The following is a 25,702-nucleotide window of genomic DNA, read 5'->3' on the forward strand; positions in this document are numbered from 1 at the left end:
TTTATTTTTTAAAGTTTGTTTATTTATTTTGAGGCGGTGGGGGGAGTGGGAGAGGGAGAGGGAGAGGGAGAGGGAGAGGGAGAGGGAGAGGGAGAGGGAGAGTGTGAGGGAGAGGGAGAGGGAGAGGGAGAGGGAGAGGGAGAGGGAGAGGGAGAGGGAGAGGGAGAGGGAGAGAGAGGGGGAGAGAGAGAGAGAGAGAGAGAGAGAGAGAGAACACGAGCAGGGGAGGAACAAAGAAAGAGAGGGAGAAAGAGAGTCCCAAGCAGGCTCCATGCTGTCAGCACAGAGCCTGAGGCAGGACTGGAACCCATGAACCACAAGATCATGACCTGAGCTGAAATCTGAGCTGTCAGCACAGAACCCAACACATGGCTTGAACCCACAACTGTGGAATCATGACCTGAGTTGAAGTTGGATGCTTAACCAACTGAGCCACTCAGGTGCCCCAGACATCAGTACTTTTTACAATGCATGTCGTTATCTAGTTTTTTTAAAGGTAAAATTTGCATTTGGTGAATTATACAAACCTTAAGTATACCATGAATGCATCTATCTTGGACACTTAATTCTACGTCCTTGGCCTCTGTTGTCATAGATACTGCTCTGCCATAGGTCCTCCTCTTCCAGGTAGGGGTGGGGTGGTAGGGGAACACACAGGAGGGGAGGGGCCCATCTAGAGGCCATTCATCCTTTGAGGTCCAGCAAGGTCCTGCTCCTCTGGGAGATCCAGACTGAGCTGATGTTCTAGTAACTGTGCACATCACCACTTCATAGATCCAAGAGAGTTGAAGATGTCATTTAATTTATGTGGTGTGGAAAGTCCTTTTGCAGTATCCTTAACAAATGATATTCAGTCTCTCTTTGCATGCCTCCAGCATCCGCACTAGGTTGGCTTTCCCAACTCAGTTCTTTTTATTGATGGACTGGAATTTTTCTTCCCATAACTGCCAAATTCTTCCTTCAGAACACAGATTCAAGATCCCTGTAAAAATAGGAAGCCTCATTTCTCATTTGCCCTATATTTTCTCTCAATTTCTCCAGGTTTTTCTATTCTTCCTCATTTGGCACTTTATCACATCCTGCCTTGAATTGTTCACTAATGTTTCATATCTTCTGATTCCTTAATGAAGTTTCCTGAGGGCAAGGATCACATCTAAGGCTTCCGTATGCCAGTCTGAAACACCACCTTCCTAGAAGGTGCTCAACGCATGGGTGTGATTGACGTAGAGAAAAATAAGAATATTACAGGTGTCAGATATAAATGTAACTGATCTTTGGGTGCCAACAACTTAATGAGCTTTAGTCTTTTCAATATATTTGAACATCATGAGCAAGAAAATTTGTACATCATCCCATCTATATTGTGTAGAGGAAACAGCCTTGGAATATAACACCTTAATGAAGATCCTTGATTAATGAAGCTACAAATAAAAACACTGGTCCACTAACTCTGTTTCAAAGTTGGGCTGCCTGAGCCGCCATGACTGTATACTTTGGATTATTAGGATCATAATTTTGGAGAAGAAAACCTTGCTGTTCAAGAATCTTCTCTGAAATGTCCACCCCAAGGCCAGGGCTGGGGAAACCATATTTCAGTCCAGGGCACATTCAAAGGGTTTTCTGGTGTGAAGTTTCTTCAAATCCCCCAGACCCATCTTCCAAACAAAATCTCCCTGTTTCCCATAAAGGGTCCTGGTTTTTGGTGGATCATGTAAATGAAGATAGTCCAGTTCCATCCAGGTCTTATCCACTCACTTTCTTCCCAATTCATTCATGGGAAACCCAACTTGAAATGTCTCTATAAACTTTCTTTAATTCCATAAACGCCTCCATTTGGGGCAAGTAAGAACTCTGTTGACTCAGCTGGTTTCCATTTTTTCCGGTTGTGTCTGCAGAAAAGAGAACGGAGCTAATTTTTACCAAACCTTCTCCTCTCTGCTTCTCATGAGACCAAAAGTTAGCCAGATGCCAAATAATCACTCTAACAACATAACTGTGTTCCTGCCCTGTACATTTTTCTTTTCTTCCAAAATTAAGGCCCCCCCCCCCTTACCCACCACCAAACCCATGATCATGGATAGATTTCACAAGAGGCAAGAGCTGTTGACACCACCCAGATGGGGCCTGGGAGGCACTGGTTCTTCCCTGGACATGGAGAGCACTTTCAGAGAGCACAGAGAATTGGTGTAGAAGCCTCTGATATACTTGTGATGACTCAGGTCCAGTGGGAGCTTAGTAAATGTAAAATAAGTCTATGCAGATTTTTAAAGGCACATCATGCTAGCAGCATGATGGCATTCAAAAGGGCTTCTCTGGGGAGACATCTTAAAATAAGAGCAACTTAGGATCTTAAAGTTTTGGGATAAATATGTCTTGTTCACTCCTGCTGTAAACCCACACATCATATATGGTCCCATGATAAGCATAGGAGTTACCTACTATTACAGTGACTGTTCTCCAGAGAGGCTGGGCCTTGTCTGGTGGAGGTGCTGAGAGGGAGTTCCCGCAAAAGCCAAGATCAAGAAGGCCAGAGCAAGTATGTCCAGCTGCCTGGGGTGCACCAGGGGAAGCCTGGGGAAGCGCAGTTCTGTGTTCGGTGTACTTAACATGGTGCCCAAAACAAGTACAAAAAACCCACTGGGTTGACTGCAGAAATGGATGGACAGTAAAAGAAGGGATAGGAGATGATGGGGAGAGGCCAGGACAACCTTCTGAATTGTCCTGGGTAATCAGGACAGTTTCCCTGAGCAGAAATAGCATCCAGGCTTGTATTTAATTGCTTGCTTGGTGCATGGATGGTGAGTCTATTTGGTTTACATGAAAGTATGGCACCAAATAAAACAGCTGCCTTCAAAACAAGATGGTTTTGCCTTCTGGAGCTGACTTAATAACGCTAGCAGTTTCTCCTTCACTTGGGAGCAAAAAGATCTGCCCCTTGTGTGTACAAGTCAAAGCTAACCTGTGTCAACTTTTTTTGAACCTATGACTTCTAACCATGCTATTAATTCACAATGTCAAAAGGCTCTTATTTTGCACTGAACAGGTTAAAGATACTTAGCACAGAGTTGGATACTGGATCTACATTTTAAAAATATCTCGGAGCACCTGGGTGGCTGAGCGGTTGAGCTTCTGACTCTTGATTTTGGCTTGGGTCATGGTTTGTGGGTTCTAGCCCCACATTGGGCTCCACACTGACAGTGTAAAGCATGCTGGGGTTCTCTCTGTCCTTCTCTCTCTGCCCCTCTCTTGCTCGCTTGCTCTCTCGAAATAAATAAACTTGAAACTTAAAAAAAAATCTTTTATCTCAGCTAGAAGAGCTTTATTTTAATAGTCACAGCACTGCCTGAAGGACTGATAAACTATGACCATTAAATTATGAACCTTTTAAATGATCTTTAAATGGCCATAAAAAAACCCAAATACATTACAATGTATAACACAAATATGTTATATATACCTAAATAAATGTTTTTCTTGAAACCATCTTTTTACTCAAATGATGCCATTATTGCTAGAAATTCAGACTCTCTCTTTCAAAGTAGCCTTCAGATAAATCAGCACATAAAACAACAACAACTAGCATAAAAGCAAAACAATGTCACCTGACTTGAGGGTCCCAGGTTTGCTTCTTTGAGCCAATGCAATTTTCTGTCTTTCACACTATTTGCAACTTTGTCCCAGCCCATCTCCCCTCTTTCACATCATGAACTAATAACTAAGAGATCCCAACAGATGTGTTTTAATAGTGCTGAGAATGGAAATGTCCAGCAAAAAGAGCAGCCAACTGCAGCCTGTAATCTCAGAGACCAAGGGGCATGGCCACTGACCCAAATCTATAAAGACTGTAACAAATGTAGTGGGGGTGCCTGGAAGGCTCAGTCAGTTAAGCGTTTGACTTTCGATTTCAGCTCAGGTCATGATCTCACGCTTCATGGGATCAAGGCCCACTTCGGGCTCTGTGCTGACAGTGCAGAGCCTGCTTGGGATTCTGTCTCTGCCTCTCCCTGCTTGTGTCCTCTCTTTCAAAATAAACAAATAAACTTAAAAAAAAAAAAAGAAGAAATGTAAGTGGTTAAGTGGCCAAAGTGTCCTCAACTCAAATCAAGTTGAACCTCCATTAAGCCAGAGAATATTCCTTGGTTATAGCCAAGAGGTACCACCATGCATCCAATGCAGACCTTGATTTGGTCAAAATCCTTTTCTGCAACAAGCCAGAACATGAGCACTGACCAGCCATGCTGGAGCTGGTTGCCACTGGATGTTGGGGAAGTTTGAGGCTCAGAGGTAAGGTAAAAAAGAATCAATTGTTGTTTGAATCCCCTCAATGGCAGCAGATCTAAGAGAGACTTACGAGACTTGTCCTGGGCCAGTATTTAGGGAAGATTAATTTGTGAGAGTTCTAGTTGTGTGGAGCTATAGGAGAGAACACCAGCTCAGGTAGCCAAGGGTAATAAAGAACCTGGGGTGTGTCAAGATTTGGAACTAGCCAGAAAACCTGGTTGGCTTGTTTTGATTATTAAACATTATGTGATTGTTTTAAAACCATAAAATGCTTTTGTTGATATGTTATTACCCACCATGAAAGCAAACAAGCTTCAACCTTTCCGTCCTCCCAGTTATCACTTAGGCACATTCACCCCTATCTCCTTTGCTCTTTGCTCTTTCCTTATCTGTTCCTGTTCTTATCCATCCCGGACTAATAACCCGTGCAACATCTGTTCTCTTCTAAATCCATTGCTTCCTGCTTCCTGAGTTCCTGTTCCACCCATTATGCCCCACCCATTCACCTCATCAATCTCTCTCTCCCTCTTCCCCATCATCATTCAAATATGCTCTAAGATCTCCTAACAAAGGGAGAAACACTCTCTCATGCCATTCCATGCTTAGAGGTACTTCTTGTTTCTCACACTATCATGGTTTTTGTTTGTTTGCTTATAGTCAGCCTTCTGGAAAGGGAACACTCTACTCACCACCTCCAATTGCTTACATCCCATTCATACTCGAGCTCACAGCAAGTCTGGTTCCTGAATCCATCACTTCACTGAAAATGGTTTTGTCAAGTGACTACCTCCACCAAATCCAATGGACATCCCCTCCCCCCCCCCCGCCATTAATCCACTTTCTCGACTCGCTTCCCTCAGTGTCTATGGGAACACACTCTCCTAGTGTTTCTCCCATTTTCCCAACTGTTCCATTTCATCTTTCTTCCTCCACTCATTCCTCAAACATTGGGGATCGTTCTTGGCCTCTAAGGGCACTGATATTTCTTCAGCTCTTAGGAGGAAGCTCATTGACAAACAGTTAGTTCACAGTCAAGGCCCCATCTTGAGCCAAAGGGTCTGGAGTTGGTGCTTTCTCCCTCTTTTGGGGGCTCTTATCTTCCAGATATCTGGTTTAGTGAGTCAGCCTGTGGCCACTTGCTGCTGGGAAAGCACATCTTATAAAGGCACAGTTTCACCAACAAGGCTCTAGACACCAAAATGAACCCCTTTTTGTTTCCTTACCCTTTTTTCATCATGCCTTTTCTAGGATTCACCTTTATGCTCTATAAAAAGGATAAGACAGAGTGGAGACTTGCATCTGGGTTTATGAAGACACGTGGCCATTCAGTCTGTTGGATCTTAGATGTGTCCACTGCAGGCCAGAGAATCTGTGGCTTCCTGAGTTAGACCCAGCACACCAGGGCCAGGGGCCAGTCCCTGAAGGCAGGGGCTAAAGCCATCAAACATCAACCCTGCATAGGTAGGTTCTTTATAAACTTATCTGTCCCAGAGTCCCAGAACAGGATTTAGGGGTTGAGGTCCATCTTTATCTCACGATTTGTAGCCATAGCCTTTTTCTTCTCTATATACACTTGTCCTGAGAGATCTGACCTATCCACAGGGATCCAAATATTGCACGTGGGTGATGATGCCAAATCACCATCTCTAACACAGAGACAGTGTTCCTGACTTTCACGCCCATATCTAATTACAGGATCAACACATGTAAAAGTTAATTCATTAGCAGTCCCCAAACGCCTCCCTTCATTTCCTTCTCCCCATTCTGTCTTTACCTGCCTCCCCCCTCCCTTTCTGTATGGTTAGATGCTACTTCTTCATAAAAATGAGCCAAACCAGGATATCACTTCACTGGAAGGTTTCCCTGGCCCCTAAGATTGGGTTGGCCTTCCACTATGTTCGTACAGTGACCTGCACTTTCCCAATATGAAATTGCATTATAACCACTTGTTCCCTTTCCAGTGTTCCTACTACAACGCTTTCTTCCAGGGCAGGAATGCTATCTTGGATGTGAAAGTCCAAGAATAAGTACACAGGTAAAATGGAAAAACTGTCCTGTTGCAGATTGAAACACTAGCCTTCCTCAAACACAAGCCATCAGTTCATTGAGCTAGCTGAATTTGTAACATTGTTTTTCTTCCACCATTGCCTTCAAATGAACTCTGTGTCTCCTTTCTTACTCTTTAGTGATTTCTCCAGGCTGAGTCCAAAACTTCAGTCTCATTCAGGTACTAGAACATTCCTATCTGGGGATATTAAAAGCTCCAATCTAAACCCACACTTGAGTCTCATATCTGGTTTAGTTCCTTTCCACTATTCAGCCTAGCTCTTACATAAGTGTTAAGAGTCTCCAGTGGGGAAGGTGGTATGTCTGTTCTTTCATTCTTCCAGATTTGCCTTTTTCACTTACTGCACCCCCACCACCCGCCCAGCCTCCCAGTCTCCCAGTCTTCTTCAGGATCCACTAGGGCTGAGCAGATGAGAAAAATGAGAGGAATTGATGAGGCCATTATGTTGAACAGGTGCAGTTTGTAGCTATCGCCTGAGGGCCTGAAGTCTTCTTCATTCCAAGCCCAACTCTTTTATAGGGCACGCTAGGACTTTTGAGATGCCCTCCACTACTCCCACCACGGAGTCTTCCCACAGTGCACCACAAGTGATGCACTATCTGGCTGATCTGGGTCTCTCTCTGCTGAGACCCTTGCAAGGCAGCTCTCTGGCTATCACTTGGCCCATGGGAATCAATTCACTCTCAGCCTTCCAAAATCAAGAGTTGGATGCCTGACTGAGCCACCCAGGTACCCTTACTCTTAACCTTCCAAATGGCAGAATCACATCTTGCTATCCCTGCTGCCCTCTCTCACCTTACCCCACCACCCAGCTCCAGCTGGCTGGCTGCACTCACAGCTCCCTGAGAGCCAGGTGCCAGGCCTCATGCCCCCAGACTCCAAGAGACACATGGTAACTTCTCCCAAGACACTTCCATTCTCCGCTGTGGTAAGAGCACTCCACAGTCTGAAATGTTTTTGCCACTCAACAAGCTTCTGTCCACAGAGTAAGAGACCAGTTTGTCTCCTCTTCTTGCACGACCTGTCTCCCAAGCCTGAGGCTCTCTTGCCCCCACTCTTTGCTTCCTTTGGGTGAAGGATTCTCCTTTCCAGCGGGGAACAGAGGAAAAAGCAAAGCTGGCATGTCTTATGAATTCCCTTCAAAGCACTTTCTCTCCTGAACCTCTAGTCTTTCCTTAGCAAGTCCTGTGGGATTTCTTTAGCATCTTCAGAACGTGGGGGTCCTTATCACCACCGACTTCAGCTTTAAAGCTGTGGCCAACACCTGCGACAACAGGAAAAGTGCCATCGCACATCCTGTCAGCTATTGCCTCTGCTTAAAACATTCTTTCTCCTTCCTTGAACCTGCCTTCAGCCTCACATCACTGCCCCATCAACTTCATCTAAAATATCATAGTAAATAGTGAGTAAAAAAGGGTTCTACTGGAACTTTATCTTCAAACAAAACAAAAACATCACAAAAACATATTCTGTCTCTTTTATAAAATGGATGTTGTAGGATTGTACACTAATTCGTAGAATGAAAAAAGAAAGAGTTCATTTTTTTTTTTTTTCTGGCATTAGCTGTTTGATAAAATTATAAGACAGCACAGTATGTCTTCCTCCATTGTACATTCAAGGACAGGAAGATAAAGAGGAATAATTTTGCAAAAAAATATTCAAGAGTTTCATCGGTTTCCTGAGGGCCCCTCTTCGGCCTTTGATATTCAAATCACCTTCCTTTGAAGAGCCTGATGTGTCAGTTTCCTTGTCAATTTTCTCTCCTCTGCTAACTGAGCTAGTTCCTCTGCCAGATTCTTCTTTGTTAAGTTTACCCATGAGCGAGTAATTCTCCAACTTCACTGCCCACTTCCTGAAAGTGCATTTGATTTGCATCTTATTTCTGCATATGCACAACATTGGAAACAGCCGGAGGATGGCTGGCCAGGAGGATGAAGCAGCTGGCTAGGAAGGAGGCTGCTTTAATTAGGATCAAGGTACTTGCATATGGACACATTTTATGAGTGCTAAATTCCCCAGTCACCACTGGGTTGTAACAACTTTTGCTTTCCCTTGCCACCTTATGACTTTGGGCTTAGATACTGAACTGTGGGATAACCAGGGGTCTCTGCCAGCCCCCAGGAAGGAGTTGTACCTTAAGTGCTTCTTAGCGAAGATTAGGAGGCAGGGACTGATTGGAGCCAGTGGAGAGCTCACAGGAGACACGGATGGTCAGGGCTGAGGATGGCTAGGCTGAGCCGCAGAACCAGGAAAGGATTGGAAGGGTCTGAGAGAAGGTAAGGGAGCTCCAAGACCATTTTGGCTTCTGTGACCAAATGGGTGAGGCTCAGCCCTGAGATGGCACAGAAACTATCCAGTTTGGCAAGACAGCTTTTCAGTCCTGAGCCATCAACAGGACTGTAAGCATCTTTATAAGATAGCAGACTACTTAGCAGCACCAAGGGAAAGCCTGGAGCTTCAAGTCATAATTTGAAAAATGGCTCCCCTCTCTAGCCAAGCACTTCAAGAAACGGCTTTTTCCTAAATCTGCTGCCTCCCACCCAGTACTTGGCCTCTATAGCTGAGGCTCTGCCAGCAGAAGTCCTTCTGGGTCCACTATGTGTAAAAGCAGAATATTCAGCCTAATGTCCTGTTTTGACTTAAGACCATTCCCCAGTCTTGGCGGCACAGAGGAAGGAGGGAAGCCATCACTGGTCCTTTCCATGAGCACTTCCTGAACTAGGAAGGAAGCAGGGAGACAGAAAGGAGAATGGGACTGGGTGGAGGGACACAGTGGGCATCTGAGATGGTGCCCAGAGATTGCTGCCTCTGGTATCCACAGCCTTGAGTAACCTCCTCCCCTAACGTGGGCTGGATTTAGTGCCTGGCTTCTAACAAATAGAAAGAATATGGCAGACATAATGGGTGTCATTTCTGAGAGATTAGTTATGAATGGCTGTGCCTTCCATCATGGTACTCATGCTCTCTCTTGAATCCTACTCACCCTCCTCCAAATCAAGACTTCAGCTGAGATGCCCACCCCACGAGAGCCTTTAGTCAGAGCCACCCAGCTAAGATGGACTCAGATTCCTGATCCTTAGAAACTGGAGGAGGTTATATTTTTTGTTGACCGTTAGCATGATAGATGGTTCTCCATCCCCTTATTTTCAATCTGAAGGTGTCTTTCGATCTAAAGTGGGTCTCTTGTAAACAGCATATAGATGGATCTTTTCTCTTATCCATTCTGTTACCCGATGTCTTTTGATTGGAGCATTGAGTCCATTGACATTTAGAGCGAGCACTGAAAGATATGAATTTATTGCCTTTATGATGCTTGTAGAGTTGGAGGAGGTTATATTTTTTTGTCTCCAGATGTAATTTTGTGATAATTTGTTACCCAGCAATAAACAATGCACAGGGCAGGGGGGATTGTGTAGGGGTTGTTTCCCTGAATTCTGAGTCCAGGTGAGAGGAAAATATCAGAATCTCCAAACAGTCTTCATTACCATGGAAGACACCTGTGATCCTGGGCCCCAGGAGTTTGATTTTTTTCAGAAATGGCTCTCTAGCTTCCATTGCCACAGTCAGGTCAAGGGACATATGTGTAACTCAAATGGCTCTGCTCTTCCTGTCATGGTCTCCCAGCTCTACTTGGTGCTACTACCTTACCTAACTGTGGGCTCCTTGAATGGAAAGACCGTGCCTTATTTATGTTAGTTACCTGCCGGGCCAGATGTTGGCATACATAGGAGATGCTTAACAAATGTGAATATATGTGGTCTTAAATACGTTTGTGCCTTACACTTTTCACCAAGATTCATGCTATCCTCGTCTGCACCTAGGGGACCAAGCTTACACCTCTACTGTCCCCAACCCCTGCCTTTAAAAATGTGTTCAACTCCACTTTCCTGAAGGAGACCACTGGTTTATTTCCACCGTCTCTACACCAAAAAAACCACCCACTCCCACCCTGTGGAAGGAAGAAAGCCTGAGTAAATATGGATCGATAACAAAAGAGCATCAGGAAATAGGCCATCTGCCCCTTCCAGCTAGCCTTTGGCATTTGCAAGGCTAATCTCAGCACCAAATGTAAGCTATGAAGCCAGTTTTCTGCAGGGAAAGCCACACATGGAAAAGCATTTGTAATACAGCTTGAACAAATGAAAGGAGGAAAATCTTAGGGAAGGATTGGAAGATGAAGGAGGAAAATCTGAGTCTGTCCAAATCTGAGGCCATAAAAAGTGTTTGAAGCCATCAGCTGGTATCTTGGAGGAGATCCCAGGATAAACAAAACCTGCCTGCGGAGTCTGGATAGTGTAATGTTCACCCTGACTTGAGGAAGGCGCTGAAGTCCTTCCAGCTGATACAGACAAAGCCTTTGAAGATAGCCAACATTCCAGACACAGAGCAGGCCACAGGGCGGGGTTACCATCAGGCTGGGTACACAGGGTCTGCAGGTCGGGTGGAAACTGGGGCTGCAGGTCAGGAACAAGGACCAGAATTTGAAGTCAGGGACGATAATGGCGTCCTAAAACTAAAAGATGATTGAGTCCTATGAATTCAACGAAAGGAACATTCATTCAACTCCTATTGTCTAAGTGTCAAGCACGGCTCCACGAGACAAAAATATTCCATTAAACACATCAGACATGAGACTTCCGCCTGGTGGGGAGACAGACGTTTCTACACGAATAACAGCTCAGTGTGATGTCCACTCTCATAGGAAAACATTCCGGTTCAGCTGCACTAAGGAAAGCTTCCCGAGGGAAGGAACCGTTGATGTTTAGACCCGAGGAGGAGCTAGGTCGTCCAGAAAAGAGCAGAAGGAACTGTGTGAAGGGACGAGCCTGTGTTAAGGCCCAGAATCACCAGAGGGCTGGTAGTTGGAAGATTTGACAGAAGGGCAGAAAGTGAGATGAAACCATCAGGATTATTCACACTAAAAAGAAAAGGCTACAAGTGGAACGAAAGTTTTCAATCATAAGTTGTTTACACAGAGGACGCTCACTGACCTCCCCCACTGAGTCTCACTCGGGGGTGAAAGGGGCTTCAGGAACCCCACTCAGGTGGGTCAGCCCATGTATAAGAGCCTGAAGGTACAACAGCACTGTCACCAGGGAGGAACAGGTGGTCCCCAGAACTTCTCTCGTGTGTGGGGTGGGGTAGGATCAACCCCAGGGGAATGCTTAGGAAGAAGCAAGTGGTTGTCCCACAGACTCTCAGGGTGAGTCTGTTACCCACAGGGCTTTTGTGTTGCCAAGTGCGCCTGCAGGTTGGGACCAGGCTTGCTGAGTTTGGGATCACAGGGGAGTCCTGGGGTAACTGCCAGAGGCCTTCCCTCTCCACCCTGCCCCCCACCACGGTACCCCCATTCCCATATTAAAAGAACATCACTTTGAAGGACCACCATTTTTTTGCGTTTCTCACAAGTGTCAGTTTGACTCTGTCTATAAGAAAGGAGAAGGATCTTGCCCGTTCTTTCTCCTCTTTCCTTTTCCCTGCCTGCCGACAACGTCCCAAAGACTCAGCATAAAGCAGAGACAGCTGAGCACTCCAAATGCACCACCTGCGGGAGGCATTAGCTGCTCTAGCTGAGATGGTGGCTGCAGTGGGAACTAACGCCCCCCTTTAGCTGGGGCTCCCGTTCCACCCCTCCCGCTCCTGCTCCCTCTGGGCCGAACCAGTAGAACTGGGGAGGAAGGATGGTGATCAGGATGCTCAAAAAAGAGCCATAGGGGCCAATAAAAATATGGAAAAGTCCAATCTCCTGGTACTGAACGAAACACAAAATCATGTAACATTTTAAAGCCTGTCAAGCCAATTGGATGATAATAAGGACTAGTGAAAGTAAGGGCAAGTTCTAGTTATTGAAAGTTACACGTAAAAAAGGGGAGCGATTAATGGCACCACCTTCTCACTTCTCTGTTCCACCATCCCTGTGCAAAGACAGGCCGTTTCTCCCCTACTGGGGAAGGATTAGCTACCCCCTGGCATGGCTCCACTTGGTGACTAGGTGGGCTTGCAGCAGGGACAGGAGAGGGAAATCACTGCCGTGGCTTATCCTGAAAGCCAGCAGATGCCCTTCAGTGGCCCAGCCCATGTGCAGCACCAGACCAGACACCCCAGACCTGCGTGAGAAGCAGGGCATTCTCTCTCGCTGACATTTATCCTTCTAACCAGTAACCGGTAAGAGGAGTTGTGGGCATAATTCCTTATGGCCCAGGCACATAACTTGTTACTTAAAGCAACAATGTTTAGCTAACTACAGAGATCAAAGCATTTCTTAAACTAAGAGAAGTCAAGAAAAAGCCTGGGTCCTGTTCACCAATACAGAGCTCTCTAATTTATAACATTTTATTTATTTTTTAAAAACTTTTGTTGATGGGGGCGCCTGGGTGGCCCAGTTGGTTAAGTACCCGACTTAGGCTCAGGTGGTGATCTGATAGTTTATGGGTTCGAGCCCTGTGTCGGGTTCTGTGCTGACTGCTCAGAGCCTGGAACCTTCTTTGGATTCTGTGTCTCCTCCTCTCTTTGCCCCTCCCCTGCCCACACTCTGTCTGTCTCTCTCTCCCTCAAAATAAATAAACATTAATTTTTTTTTAAATTTTGTTGATGTTTATTTATTTTGGGGACAGAAACACAGAGCCACAAGCAAGGGAGGGGCAGAGAGAGAGAGGGAGACAGAGAATCTGAAACAGGCTCCAGGCTCTGAGCTCTCAGCACAGAGGTCAATGTGGGGCTTGAACTCACGAACCACAAGATCATGACCTGAGCCGAAGTTGGACGCTTAACTGAGCCACCCAGGTGCCCCTAATTTATAACATTTTAAACCAAAACATAGTACAGTATTTGAATCTAAACACAGTCATTATTTGTCCCATTTCAAGGAGAGACCCTCACAAGGCAATATTCCTCATAGCCTCTGGATCATTTTGTTTCATCCCAATCCCCCCGGAGAGAAATCATTACAAATGGAACTTTAAGAAATACCAGTGTATCTGAATTGTTACTCTTCATCTCAGAGCCTTAAACACAGAGGGAGAATGAGGTCCTATTGACGTTATATATAAGAGAGTAATCCATGTTGCTGGTAGAAACCACCTCCAGAATTCAGCAAGATGGGAACTGGTTGTAACTAAAGATGAAAGACTGGTTGATGCTGGCTGGTCATAGAACAAGATAGAACATTAGATTCTATTTTCCATGCATCAGAAGCTGCAGCAATCTTTAAGAACTAACCTGTCAACCTCGCATCCCTTCCTCACATCAGCACTGTGCTGGGGGTAACCTCTGTGCGTTCGCTGGGACGATGGTTACCAGCCTCCGTCACCTCCGTGTGGAAATGCGGCTTTCCTATGAAATGTATGCAAAACATTCATAAACTTCCTTTCCAGGCTGAATAATTCAAGCTCCTTTCAAATGTGTTTTATTTTCTAAGCCTCCGTTTAGTGTTTTATCCCCCTACTTTCATACCTCTGTAGCTGCGGTTAATTCTTGGCTAAACTGTTGCACTGGCCTTCTCACCGGCTTCCCTGCCTTCTGCTCATCCCAGGCCCTCTGCCAGCCTGAAGGCTCCCCAAGTCCTGAGCTGTAAGAACAGGACTTCCTACAATTGCTCCTCTGTCCTTAAAGTGCAAGACAAAGGGAAGGGAAGGCAGGCAGGGCTGGAGGTTGCTAGGGAACGTAGTAGTCAGCAGGGGCTTTTTAAGAGCAATCTGGGCTCCTGATCCCAATTCTACTGGCTGTATGACTTCCTGCAAGGTAATTTTTAAATTGGAAAAACCTTTACCTAAGGATTAGGTATTATTGCGTGGAGTTTGGTAGCCACTGCAAAAGTCAAATGTGTCTGCTGTATAGAATGTCCTCAATAAAGGTTAATTCCTTGCCTTGCCTCTACAATTGGCAAAATATGGCATACTTCATGGGCTAAATTACAGTATCCAAACAGGCTGTGTGAATTTGGGCCAGATGATGCCACGTGGACACCCAGGGGATGTGAAGTGGCTGGTAGGGCAGAGCAGGCATTTCTAAGCGTTTGTGACACTGAGTCTCCCTCCCAGGCTTTGTGACCAGACGCCAGAGATTATAGTCCTGGAAATGAAGGCTCAAGGAACTTCTTAGCTCAAGAAACGTCTGTGTTGTCTCTTTTTTCCCTCTTCTCAATGTTTATTTCTTCCTAATATTTCATCTCTGTATGTCGCGTCTCCACCAACTTGTTTATTGACTTTCTTGGCCTCTTCCTTTGCTGGATCCTCTGTGACTTTTCTACTGTATTGCAGAGGATGTGTATGTTGGTTTCATTTTGTGTTTATACATTAACTCATTTAGAATGCTTCCCTTGCTTCGGGGTCTCCAGGCACACGAGCAAAACAAACTGTTAGAAGCCAAGTGCAGCTGAGATCCTTCTTGGAGGAAAGGGCAAATGGAGGGGACAGTAACAATTCAGGAAGTTACCAGTCACGGTGGAGTGGCACTCAGCACCCCCACTGGGCCTGGGCACGCACATGCCTGCCCTCAGGGAGTTTCCCTGTCTCCACACCAGTGTTGCCAAGTCACAGACCTGGCAGTGATGACCTTGCGTCACGTAGTGAAGAAGTTATTCACTCTTCAGTTATTCAGTGCTTTCCCTCCAGGCCAGAAATAGTTCCAAGCTCGGGTTTAAGAATAATTCGTATTCATCGTATGTATTTGTATGATTACCAATGACACTAGTTTTCTCTTTACCATAGTCACAAAAAAACATCACTTTACATTACTTATTTTAGTAAAGAGTGTACATTTAAGAAGAAGCACCATGTTACGACTCCCAGCAGTGGAAGGCCTTATGTGAGTTACAGAGTCTTGTGCGGGGCCTCGAGGAGCTTTGGGGTTTCCTGGGGTGTCCTCCTGGCCTGGCTGAAGCCGCTTTTGGGGGGAAAGGAATAGGTGGACCTCAGTGACAGGACACATGCAGGTCCCAGGGAGACAGGCCCGTCTCCTTGTCCTGAAGTCCTGGATGTGGGAGCCACATCTTTCCACTCCCTGTATGTATTAAGCCCAAACACTTTCATTTAAGCTTTAGCTTAAGAACCAAGAAAACCCAGCATACTCTTGTGAAGAGTAACATTTTTCAAATCAGCCAGCTATTTCTCTAACAGATCCAGAGGATCCTCTAATCAAAGGCTTTCATTTTAAAAATAGCTTATTCAGAAAGCACTCACTGCTTTCATGGGTATATAGATACAAAGCAAAAATTACAAAGCAGGTGCCTGCTTGCTGGTTCGATTGGTTGGTCAACATCCCACGTGTGTGGAGGCCCACACCTCTTGAGGCCTGTGGAGAAGATGGGGTGCAGAGAAAGAGAGATAATGTGTGTGTGTGTGTGTGTGTGTGTGTGTGTGTGTGAAATCAAGTTCCTTTGGAGTGAAAATCTGGGAAGATCTATACCTCATTAGTGGGATTAAAATGAAGAGTTCCAAAAGAGGTGATATTTCATTTATCTGCCATCTTGAATCTCCAGTGAAGGCTCAGCTGGGCACAGTGGGATTTGCAAACCCATCTGGGAGTTGGGCCACCTAATTACTCTCTTAAAGGGGTGTAAAAGGTTAATGGTGGCTATATGTTGGTGGCTGCTTTATGGGTTAATTTTCTTTATGTGTTTTCTGTATTTTCCAAAAATGATTACAGTGATATATGCTTTTATTGTCAGAAAAATAATAAAGGTTATTAAATGAAATATCCTAAGCTCAATGATTTGTTACTTGGGCGAATTAGTTTGAGAATTAAATTGCCCTTCCAGTTTCCTGATAGTCACAAAGCCCTGAAGTCAGGCCCCAGGCAGAATAAATCACCTGCTCTGCTTCGTGCCATCCGGTGGGTGGCTCCCATGGCAACGGGGCAAAGGTGAAAGAGATGTTGTAGGCACCCCTACAGCCGTTCAAACCTACCTGCTCTTGGCGATCAAGAAAGAAGATGTCCAGGTGAGCAGTCTGGTCTTTGGACAGCCTGAAAATGAACTAGTCTGCATATGCTGTGGCTATTCTCCACTTGGACAAAAAATTAGATTTTAAAGTTTAAGTGGTGACTGGGAAGGATAGTAACTACTTCAGTATGTTTAGCATTGGCTGGAATGTTCTTAAAAACTGTTTAGTTGGAAAGAACTTGGTACAACAGAATTGGGTGGTAAGCCTCTTGGGGCAGAGGACCCCCCTGCCGTTTCATTCCTATCATTTCCTCGACTTTGCACCTCTCCCCCAGCACCAACACGTGGGTGGGTGTGAATCCTTCAGGAAGGCCAGCATAGCAAAATCTCAATTGAGGAACCCCAAATCAATGTATTCAGGTTTTGTAAAAATAAACCCCTAAATTTGTGTTTATGAAAGGAATCACAAAAAGGCTTCTTCAAATAGTGCATATCTTTGCAGCATTTAAAATGTTTTGTTTATAATTGTTTGATGTTTCCAAGCCCATTTGGGTAACATATGAGATAAGTATGTACTCTAAGGGCAGGTGTTTTTTATTTTTATTTTTATTTATTTTTATTTATTTTCATTTTTATTTTTTTCAATATATGAAATTTATTGTCAAGTTGGTTTCCATACAACACCCTGTGCTCATCCCAAAAGGTGCCCTCCTCAATACCCATCACCACCCTCCCCTCCCTCCCACCCCCCATCAACCCTCAGTTTGTTCTCAGTTTTTAACAGTCTCTTATGTTTTGGCTCTCTCCCACTCTAACCTCTTTTTTTTTTTTTCCTTCCCCTCCCCCATGGGTTCCTGTTAAGTTTCTCAGGATCCACATAAGAGTGAAACCATATGGTATCTGTCTTTCTCTGTATGGCTTATTTCACTTAGCATCACACTCTCCAGTTCCATCCACGTTGCTACAAAGGGCCATATTTCGTTCTTTCTCATTGCCACGTAGTACTCCATTGTGTATATAAACCACAATTTCTTTAGCCATTCGTCAGTTGATGGACATTTAGGCTCTTTCCATAATTTGGCTATTGTTGAGAGTGCTGCTATAAACATTGGGGTACAAGCGAAGGGCAGGTGTTTTTTAATGAGAGAGAGAGAGAGAGGAGAGAGAGAGAGCTGTAACATACAAAGTACAAAACTTGAATATACTGCTTAGTGAATTTTTACATATGTATACACCCATTAACAGACCAGGATATAAAGCATTTTCTGAACCCCAAAAGGTTTCATCATGGCCCTTCCCAGTCTATATTCCTTCCCCTCAAGGAAAGAATTTTGTTGACTTCTACCACCATCCATTACTTTTGTCTTACATGGAAGATTCATCTATAAGAGAACTAAAAGTGCAGTTACTAAAGTAGGTGGAAGGATCTAGACCCCATCTCTCTCTCGATACATATATATCTCATACAATTTGCCATTTCAAACAATTTTAAGCATACAATTTAATGGTGTTAATTACATTCACATTGTTGGGCAATCATCACCACTATTTCTAAAACTTTTACATCACCCCAAAAGGAACTCTATTCGTTGAACAATGGCTGCCACTATTCCTTCCTCTAGCCTCTGGAAACCTCTAACCTACTTTCTGTCTCTGTTAATTTGCCTATTCTTGACATTTCATGTAAGTGGAATCGCACAAGACCTACTCTTCTGTGTCTGGCTTCTTAGCATGATATTTTCAAGGTTCATCCATGCTGTAGCATGTATCAGAACTCCATTCCTTTTTATTACTGAATAATATTCCATTATGTGGATATAGCACATTTTGTTCATCCATTTGTTTGTTGATCAACACTTGGGTTATTTCTCTGGTGTGCTTTTTATTCATTTTTATTTTTTATTATTGCTATTTTTTTTAACACATATATTTTTTGAGACAGAAAAGACAGAGTGTGAGTGGGAGAGGGGCAGAGAGCGGGAGACACAAAATCTGAAGCGGACTCCAGGCTCTGAGCTGTCAGCACACAGCCTGGTGTGGGGCTGGAACCCATGCATTATGAGACTGTGACCTGAGCCAAGGTTGGGCGCTTAATTGGCTAAGCTACCCAGGCATCCCTCTGGTATACTTTTTAAAAAGACAAAATAATTCTTTTCATTTTCTTGATTTAAGTAACTATATGTTTGGATAAAGGTTAGATATTTTTAAAATGTAAGGGGTGAAACCAAATATGCCTTTAATAATTAAGATTGAGCAGATTTTAGGGGTGCCTAGGTGTGTCCGTCAGGTTAAGCGCCTGACTTTGGCTCAGGTCATGATCTCACGGTTTATGAGTTCAAAACCCACGTCGAGCTCTGTGCTGACAGCTCAGAGCCTGGAGCCTGCTACAGATTCTGTGTGTGTGCCTCTCTCTCTGCCCTTCCTCTCTTTGCATTCTCTCTCTCTCTCAAAAATAAGTAAACATTAAAAAAATAAAAAGATTGAACAGATTTTATAAACATTACCTCTGGCTAGTTTAAAATTATATTGAATAAGATATTTATTTATTTATTTATTAAAATTTTAAGAAGAAAATTGCTTTTATTTTCCTTAGGCAACAAGATAATTCCTTTTTTTTTTTTTTTTTAAAGTGGGCTTCATGCCCTGTGCAGAGCTCACTGTGGGGCTTGACCTCACAACGGTGAGATCAAGACCTGAGCTGAGATCAAAAGTTGGAAACTTAACCAACTGAGCCACTCGGGTTCCCCAAGATAATTCTTTTAAAGCACCTTGTACAATGCTTGGAATATAGTAAGCATTCAAAAAATTAGTTTTTAAAATCATATTTTCAGGAAATGAATGCTTTTTTAAGATGGAGCAGAATCTCTGGCTATTTCTAGCACAGTTTTATTTTACACTCTTGCACTGGAATTCAGGCAGTTGAGAGTCAAAGACCATTTATTTAATATAGACTATGTGTCAGGCATTGTTCTGGACACAAGGGTCTAAGACTTTAGGGATTACTCAGTTCAACCTATCACCAGTAAAAAAAAAAAAAAAAAAAAAAAAGAGGGAGGCACAGAGAGAGCTAAATGATTAGTCCCTGGTCATTCTAACCACTATATGGCAAAATTGGATGTTTTTCTAACATCTGTCTTCAAATAGCAGAATTTGAACTTGATAAATGCATGTGGACTGGATTAGACAGTCTCTTCCCCAGGAGACAACATTTCCCCATTCTCCTATTGTCCACACTGGTATCAGATATGTCCACAAATCTGACACTTCCTTCAAAAGACAGGACCTAATTCTCCTTCTCTTGTGTAACCGCTGGACTTAGTGACTTATTTTTAAGGAAGTGAAAAAAGGTCGAAGTGACACTGTACCAGCTAATTAGGGCACTGTGGCTTCCTCTTGCTCTCCAGATTATTTGCTCTGCTGGAAGTTGACTGCCCTGCGTGAGGATATTTAAGCACTCTGTGGAGAAGCCCACAGGGCAAGGAACTGAGGCCTCCAACCAAGAGCCTGGTGAGTGACTCACCTTGGAAGTGTATCCTCTGGCCCCAGGCAAGCCTTCAGATGATTGCAGCCCTTGCCAGCTTGACTATCATCTCAGGAGGCCCTGAGCCAGAACCACCCAGCTAAGCCACTCCCAGAGTCCTGGCCCCCATACAGCGTGTTAAGTAATAAATGTTTATTGTTTAAAGCTGCTAAATTTGGGGGAAATTTGATATACAGCAACAGAGAACAAATACACTCTCTTATTATCACTTTACATTCACCCCTACCCTCACAACCTCCCTCCAATGACTTATTTTACAGTTTGTACTCTTGGGGCAATGACTGACGCCTTTGTTTCAGTTCTGATATTTTTGCGATGTTTCTTTATTGAGATGTAATTTACATACCACAAAACTGGCCAACACATTAAAAATCGGTTGGAAGAAACACATAAAAGTTATCATTTTAACCATTTTAAGCCATACAATTCAGAGATATGTTGTGCAAACATCACCACTATCTGGTTCAGAACTTTTTCATCACCCAAACGGAAACTCCCTATTCACGGCTGGCAAATTTTAAAGGGTAAAAAAAATTTTTTGTTCCCCAGATATGAAATAATCAGGTAGTAGCAAAGAAGAGCAATTAAATTAATAAACCTTTTCTTTAAACGCAAATGAACCTGGAAAGAAACATCCTCAATGTGAATCTGTTCACATTCTTATACAGAAAAGAGAAACCTAATGAGATGCATTCTATAATGGATAAAATAAAATCTCAAATAAAAGTTTTACAACAACTAGTTTTGACAACTCCCTGTAAATCCACTGAGTACAGAACACCATGTTGTACTTGGCAATCAAGGGACTGGAACTGGGGACAGCCCTGGGAGCATGGCGTGGAGGGTGAATGGCTGTCATATAGTGATGGCCTCTAATCTCATGGTATTAATAGACACTGGGATTAGAAGGATCCAGAAGAACACGTGGGCTCAGTTAGTTCAGAGTATCTGCCACAGGTGAGGGAGTGGTAGGTGATGGCATTTGGGCCAGCTGTTTGCCAACCCGGGCGTGGGGTAAAGGTTGGTAACAGGTGTTTTTAGTTCTAGCACCATTTCCTTCCAATCATCTTATTTTAATACAATACAAATTGGTAGTGACCCGAAAATATTGCTATTGAATTGAAGGGTGGCTATACAAGGACCTATAGCATATTATTTGCTGGTTTTAGTTTCTAGTGTCCTATGAAGAACAGAACTGAGGGTTATTGCCAAAAGGGTATCTTCGGCAGGCATGCTTCCCCGTTTCCCTCCTGGAGAGGGTATTATGGCTTCACTTTGGAGCGTCCTCTGACTGTCCAGATCTGCAGACTATGCTCCTACCCCAGGAGGGCAGCTTGGGAACAGAAAAGCAACCGTTGGAGGATATTTACTCTAAACCTGTATTTAGCTCACTGGATTTTTAACGGTGTGCCGCTCTCTCATTTGTTCAACTGTCCATTCATTCATTAAAAACAAAAAAAAAAAGTATTGACCGCCTTCTATGTAACAGGCACCGGTCCAAGCAGTGGGGACACCAGTGAACCAAAGAGTCCCGCTAATGGAAAAAAGAGTAGAGTTTTGGCACATATTTTTCAGAGTCTGACATTCTTCAGAGCGCATCTGTACTGATCTGCATTAGCAGGACTTTCGCGAGACTGAGAAAGGGCCGGTAAGTAAAACCTCATCCTGTTTCCCCAACCCCAGAACCTCAATACAAGCAGTAAGACTGAGAATAGGGAAAGGTGGACGTGCCGTCCTTTGCTTCACTGAGGCCCAGGATCTCAGATGCTGGCCATTTCCTTTCAAACTGCCCCCCTCTATCACCCCGGGACAAAACGACCGTTTCCCGGGGTTTCTCCTCCTAGCTAGGGAATAGCATGCAACTCTTAATATATTATGAGACACAGCCACATTCATAATTAATTCCATGCAACTTAGAATAGTCTTCAGCAAACAGATGACACAGAGCCACGCATCACCCACCCGGCCCCTTCGTGTCCACCACGAGCATGCATGCAGAGCCAGATGTGACCACCTTCTCTGGGCAGGGCTCCAGCTCCGGTAGTGGAGGCAAGAGGAAGGCAGGCCCCAGCAGAGATCCCCCAAACCAATGGTGCTCAGCGTGGAGAGGCAAGGCAGCCTTCCCGGGCACAGGATGCCTGAGTCAAAGGGAGGTTAGGGAAAGAACCACAGGGGAGAGGGGGTAGCAGGAAGTCTAGACGAAATGAGTAGTGGCTAGGAAAAAAAAAAAAGAAAACTGGGGGATAAAAACACATTTCTTTACTGTAATAACCCAAACCAAGAAGCAGGCATATTGCCATGCTGACCGTAACTATGAAATGGGCCTTATGCTCCATGACGAGATGAGTGACGGAGTGAGGGGTGAGCCGGGGGGGTTATTCACACGGAATGCCTGCACATGATATCTCGCAGACAGGGAGATCCCCTGGCCAACAGGACCATTAAAAACTGTCTGCTCCCCACATTTGTTACAAGAAACATGAGGCACTCCAATAAAACCCAGCTATTGGCAGGGGGAAATGTAACATCTGACTTGTGAGGCAAAAAGAGCCAGCTGCTCCAGCCTCTAGGACTCAACGAGAACTTCCTATTTCAAGTCAAGTTCCCAGCTGTCCCACACTCAGGAAAAAGGGGTTGAACTCAGCCCCCCTCTCCTCTAGACACACACCCCAGCCAACAACAGGACTGTTCCAGCTTTTATCAGCTTCTTATATACACTGGGGTTTGAAATGAGATTCCTCAGTGTGGTTCAGAAACAAGAGAAGGACCAGGCGAACTCAGGCTGGGAGAGACACGAGATACAGGAGTAAAGCCCTGAAGTCTAACTTGTGACAGAAAAGGTGGTCTGGCTCCCCCAGGCTGCCAGAAGTCCTATACCCACGGGCCCCAGGCCCCAGTGCCCTTGGGGTCACAGCGGGGGTCCTGTGCCGGGAAATGCACAGGCACTGAATGTTTGTGGTAGAACTGGAGGCGGGAAAGGAGCTGCTCAACAATATGGGGATAGTCTCTTGACAGGTCATGTCTTTCTTCTGGGTCCTGATCAATATCAAAGAGCCAGAGGGTCTTGGTCGGTGGGTCTGATGAGGGTATCGCAGAATCGTTGTATGGAGATGGCGGAGGAAACCAACAGCCACAGCCTGGCAAAGAAATACAATAGTTTATTGCAGGAGAGGCATGGTAGACAGGTTCTAATTTCAGGGGTTGTGGATGTGGACACATAAAAAAGATGTGGCCCTTGATGCTGTATCTATATCTTTCTCACTCTAACTCCTGGTTCACTGCTTCACAACCAGGGGCCTCCAGGAATGTGCACGCATGTGTGTGCATGCGTGTGCACGTGTGTGGGTGTGGGTGGGGGGAGTTTTAGTTGTCACAGTGACTTAGGGAAGCTGCTATCAACATGTAATGGTCATGGGCCAGGGAAGCTAAGACATCTCGCAATACATGGAACGGTACCAAACAAAGAAGAGTTGTCTTACCCCAAATGCCCAAAATGTCATCATTATAAACATTGGTTAATTGCATCACAGTCTTTACCATCACACCACATATTTTAAAAATATTTAAAAGAGGTCACTTTTGGGGCGTCTGGGTGGCTCAGTGGGTTAAGTAGCCGACTTCATCTCAGGCTATGATCTCAGAGTTCATGGGTTCAAGCCCCGTGTCGGGATCTGTGACAGCTCAGAGCCTGGAGCCTGCTTTGGATTCTGTGACTCCCTTTCTGCCCCTCCCCACCTTGTGCGCTCTCTCTCTCTCTCTCTCTCTCTCTCAAAAATAAACATCAAAAAAATTAAAAAATAAAATAAATAAATAAATAAAAGATACCACTTTTAGAGAATGTGCTCAGAGGAAGCAACCACGTCCCTCAGCTACACACTTGATTGAGGATATAGCTTTCAGAGAGTCTCCCTCCTAGCCTCATGTGCTGTGCTTGCCAGCCACGCATCTCTGAAATCTGATTTCCCATGAAACATTACAGTGGCATTTCTTCCTTTCACCGCCCCCTACAGTTAATTCTTAACTTTTAATTTTTTTTATTTTTTTTAATTAATTAATTTATTTTTTTTTGTGGTCAGGACGGTAGATCACACCATTCTTCCTCATTCAGCGGCCCCACAGGTATGTTCTGCAAAAGGCAGTTGTTTAGTGAAGTTCTCCTTGATCTGGTGGGAAATGCCAAGCACCCTACCTGGGTAGCCGGTGAGGAGTTTCCAGTTCCCGTGTCTAATTGCAGCATGCAGAGATGTGTTGAAGGCTAAATACGCTGGATGAGAAGAATCATCCTTTGCTGGTGCCAGGCTTTTCCCAGGACCTGGGAAGAAACAGTTTGGGAGACTTAGATCACTGTTATTGAAATGTGTCGTTCTAAATCAACATTTAATATCCTTCCTGTAGAACAGTAGCTTTTATCCCATGAGTGTAAATGTGTATCCCACCACAGACACGAATCTTCTATTAGATATAAACAGAAAGCTATAGTTACTTTAAACATCAGTCATAAACCACCACGAATATAAGGTAATCCCAAAGAGATTAGAACATGAATTCATCCTTAAAATTACTGTGTTCTGTGAACGTACATCTGGCCGTGTGCAGAACAGTGTTCTGTAATAGCAGGAGAGGCTGTTTTTCGTGTGTGCAGTTTTTCTTTTTGCTGCTAAATGATTGAATTAGATAAATACATTTTCTATATATACTTATAGGTAGATATATGTAGATAATAGATTATAAAGTGTACATTTTAATGGAGTCTATCTCAAGCTATGAGAGTTCAATCATGCCATGACATACAGCACTATATTTACTTTTTTAACCACAGTTATGAAAGATAAAAGTGAGCAATGCTCAGTTCACTATTCAGACAGGATAATTATGGGTATAAGAACAAATTGGTATACAAATTATTGGTTATTAACACGGATTACATTATCATCTTGGGGTCTTATACTAATTGATCATCAGGTTTTAGGGGGAGCAATTATCTCCCTCACCTTCTTGAATTTGGAATCAATTGAAAGGTTAGAGGCCAGACAGTTGGAGCTAAGATATTGCCCTTGTTACTGATAAAGTTGATTAGAGAGAACATAGCTTCAGATCTGTGGCCAAGAGGCCTTGCTAATAATTGACTCTTGACTTAGAAAGACTAAATCACTCATCCCTGATCCTGCTGGACACCCACTGGGCTCCCTCAGAGCTGAGAGCAGACCAGAGTGCTTATATATATTCTAGGGGCAGGCAAGCCCCCAAATTAGACAGACAGAAGAGTCTGAAATGAGCATGCTCAGTTCCTTCTTTTGGGTAACTCCCTCCTTGGCCTGGTTGTGAGGAGTGAAATAGGTGTAGAAGAGAGACCTGAGTCTGGATCTGTGAGGGCAGGGTATGCAGGTCCCCACATCACTCATACCTGAGCATGTTTAAAAGCCTGCAGTTTAGGGCCTAACCATAAAATGGCTAGTCTGTTCCAAGTCCACATTTACCTGTCAACTTTTCAAACCCGGTCACAGCAATCACCTAGGGTGCGTTTCCAAAGGCTGCCAGACTGCCCGCCCAGTGACTAATAGCCTTGTGTGTGCTCTGTCTGTAACAGTGCACTCTCCATCATGGCGGCCGGCCCGTCTGTCCCCCATCCTGTCATACAGGACTTTGGGAGTGCCCTCCTTCCTGCTAGAGCGGGACTTGTGTGCTACTGCCCGGGGCTTCCTGCAGGAGCAATGGCAGTGGTGGAAAAGGCAGGGTCCCGTTCTTCTGGTCGGTCTTGTGGAAATGACCCTAGAGACGCATACTGGAGACAGAGCCAATAAATGTTGGTGGTTTCAGACCTTAGTCTTAACAATCGTGTACCGACAGATCGTTAGCACCAAACGGCAAATCTTTTTGACTTTTTTTCTCTGCCTGCTTGTGGATGTTTCGGCTCCAATATAAGCGGATGTTT

The 25,702-nt window shown here is 44.4% G+C and overlaps 1 protein-coding gene across 1 annotated transcript in view; it reads right to left on the reverse strand.

The window, feature by feature from the left end:
• Positions 1-20,075: 20,075 nt before the first annotated feature.
• Positions 20,076-25,702, reverse strand: part of ARSB (arylsulfatase B) — a 170,395-nt gene continuing 164,768 nt past the window's right edge. The window contains exons 7-8 of the mRNA XM_047868110.1: positions 23,960-24,082; positions 20,076-22,907 (exon numbers count right to left, since the gene is read on the reverse strand). Of these exons, the coding sequence (XP_047724066.1) occupies positions 22,642-22,907; positions 23,960-24,082 (389 nt within the window). The 3' untranslated portion in view covers positions 20,076-22,641. The remainder of the gene's footprint in view (positions 22,908-23,959; positions 24,083-25,702) is intronic.

The sequence above is a fragment of the Prionailurus viverrinus genome, chromosome A1, assembly GCF_022837055.1.
Source record: "Prionailurus viverrinus isolate Anna chromosome A1, UM_Priviv_1.0, whole genome shotgun sequence".
In the NCBI taxonomy this organism is placed as follows: Eukaryota; Metazoa; Chordata; class Mammalia; order Carnivora; family Felidae; genus Prionailurus; species Prionailurus viverrinus.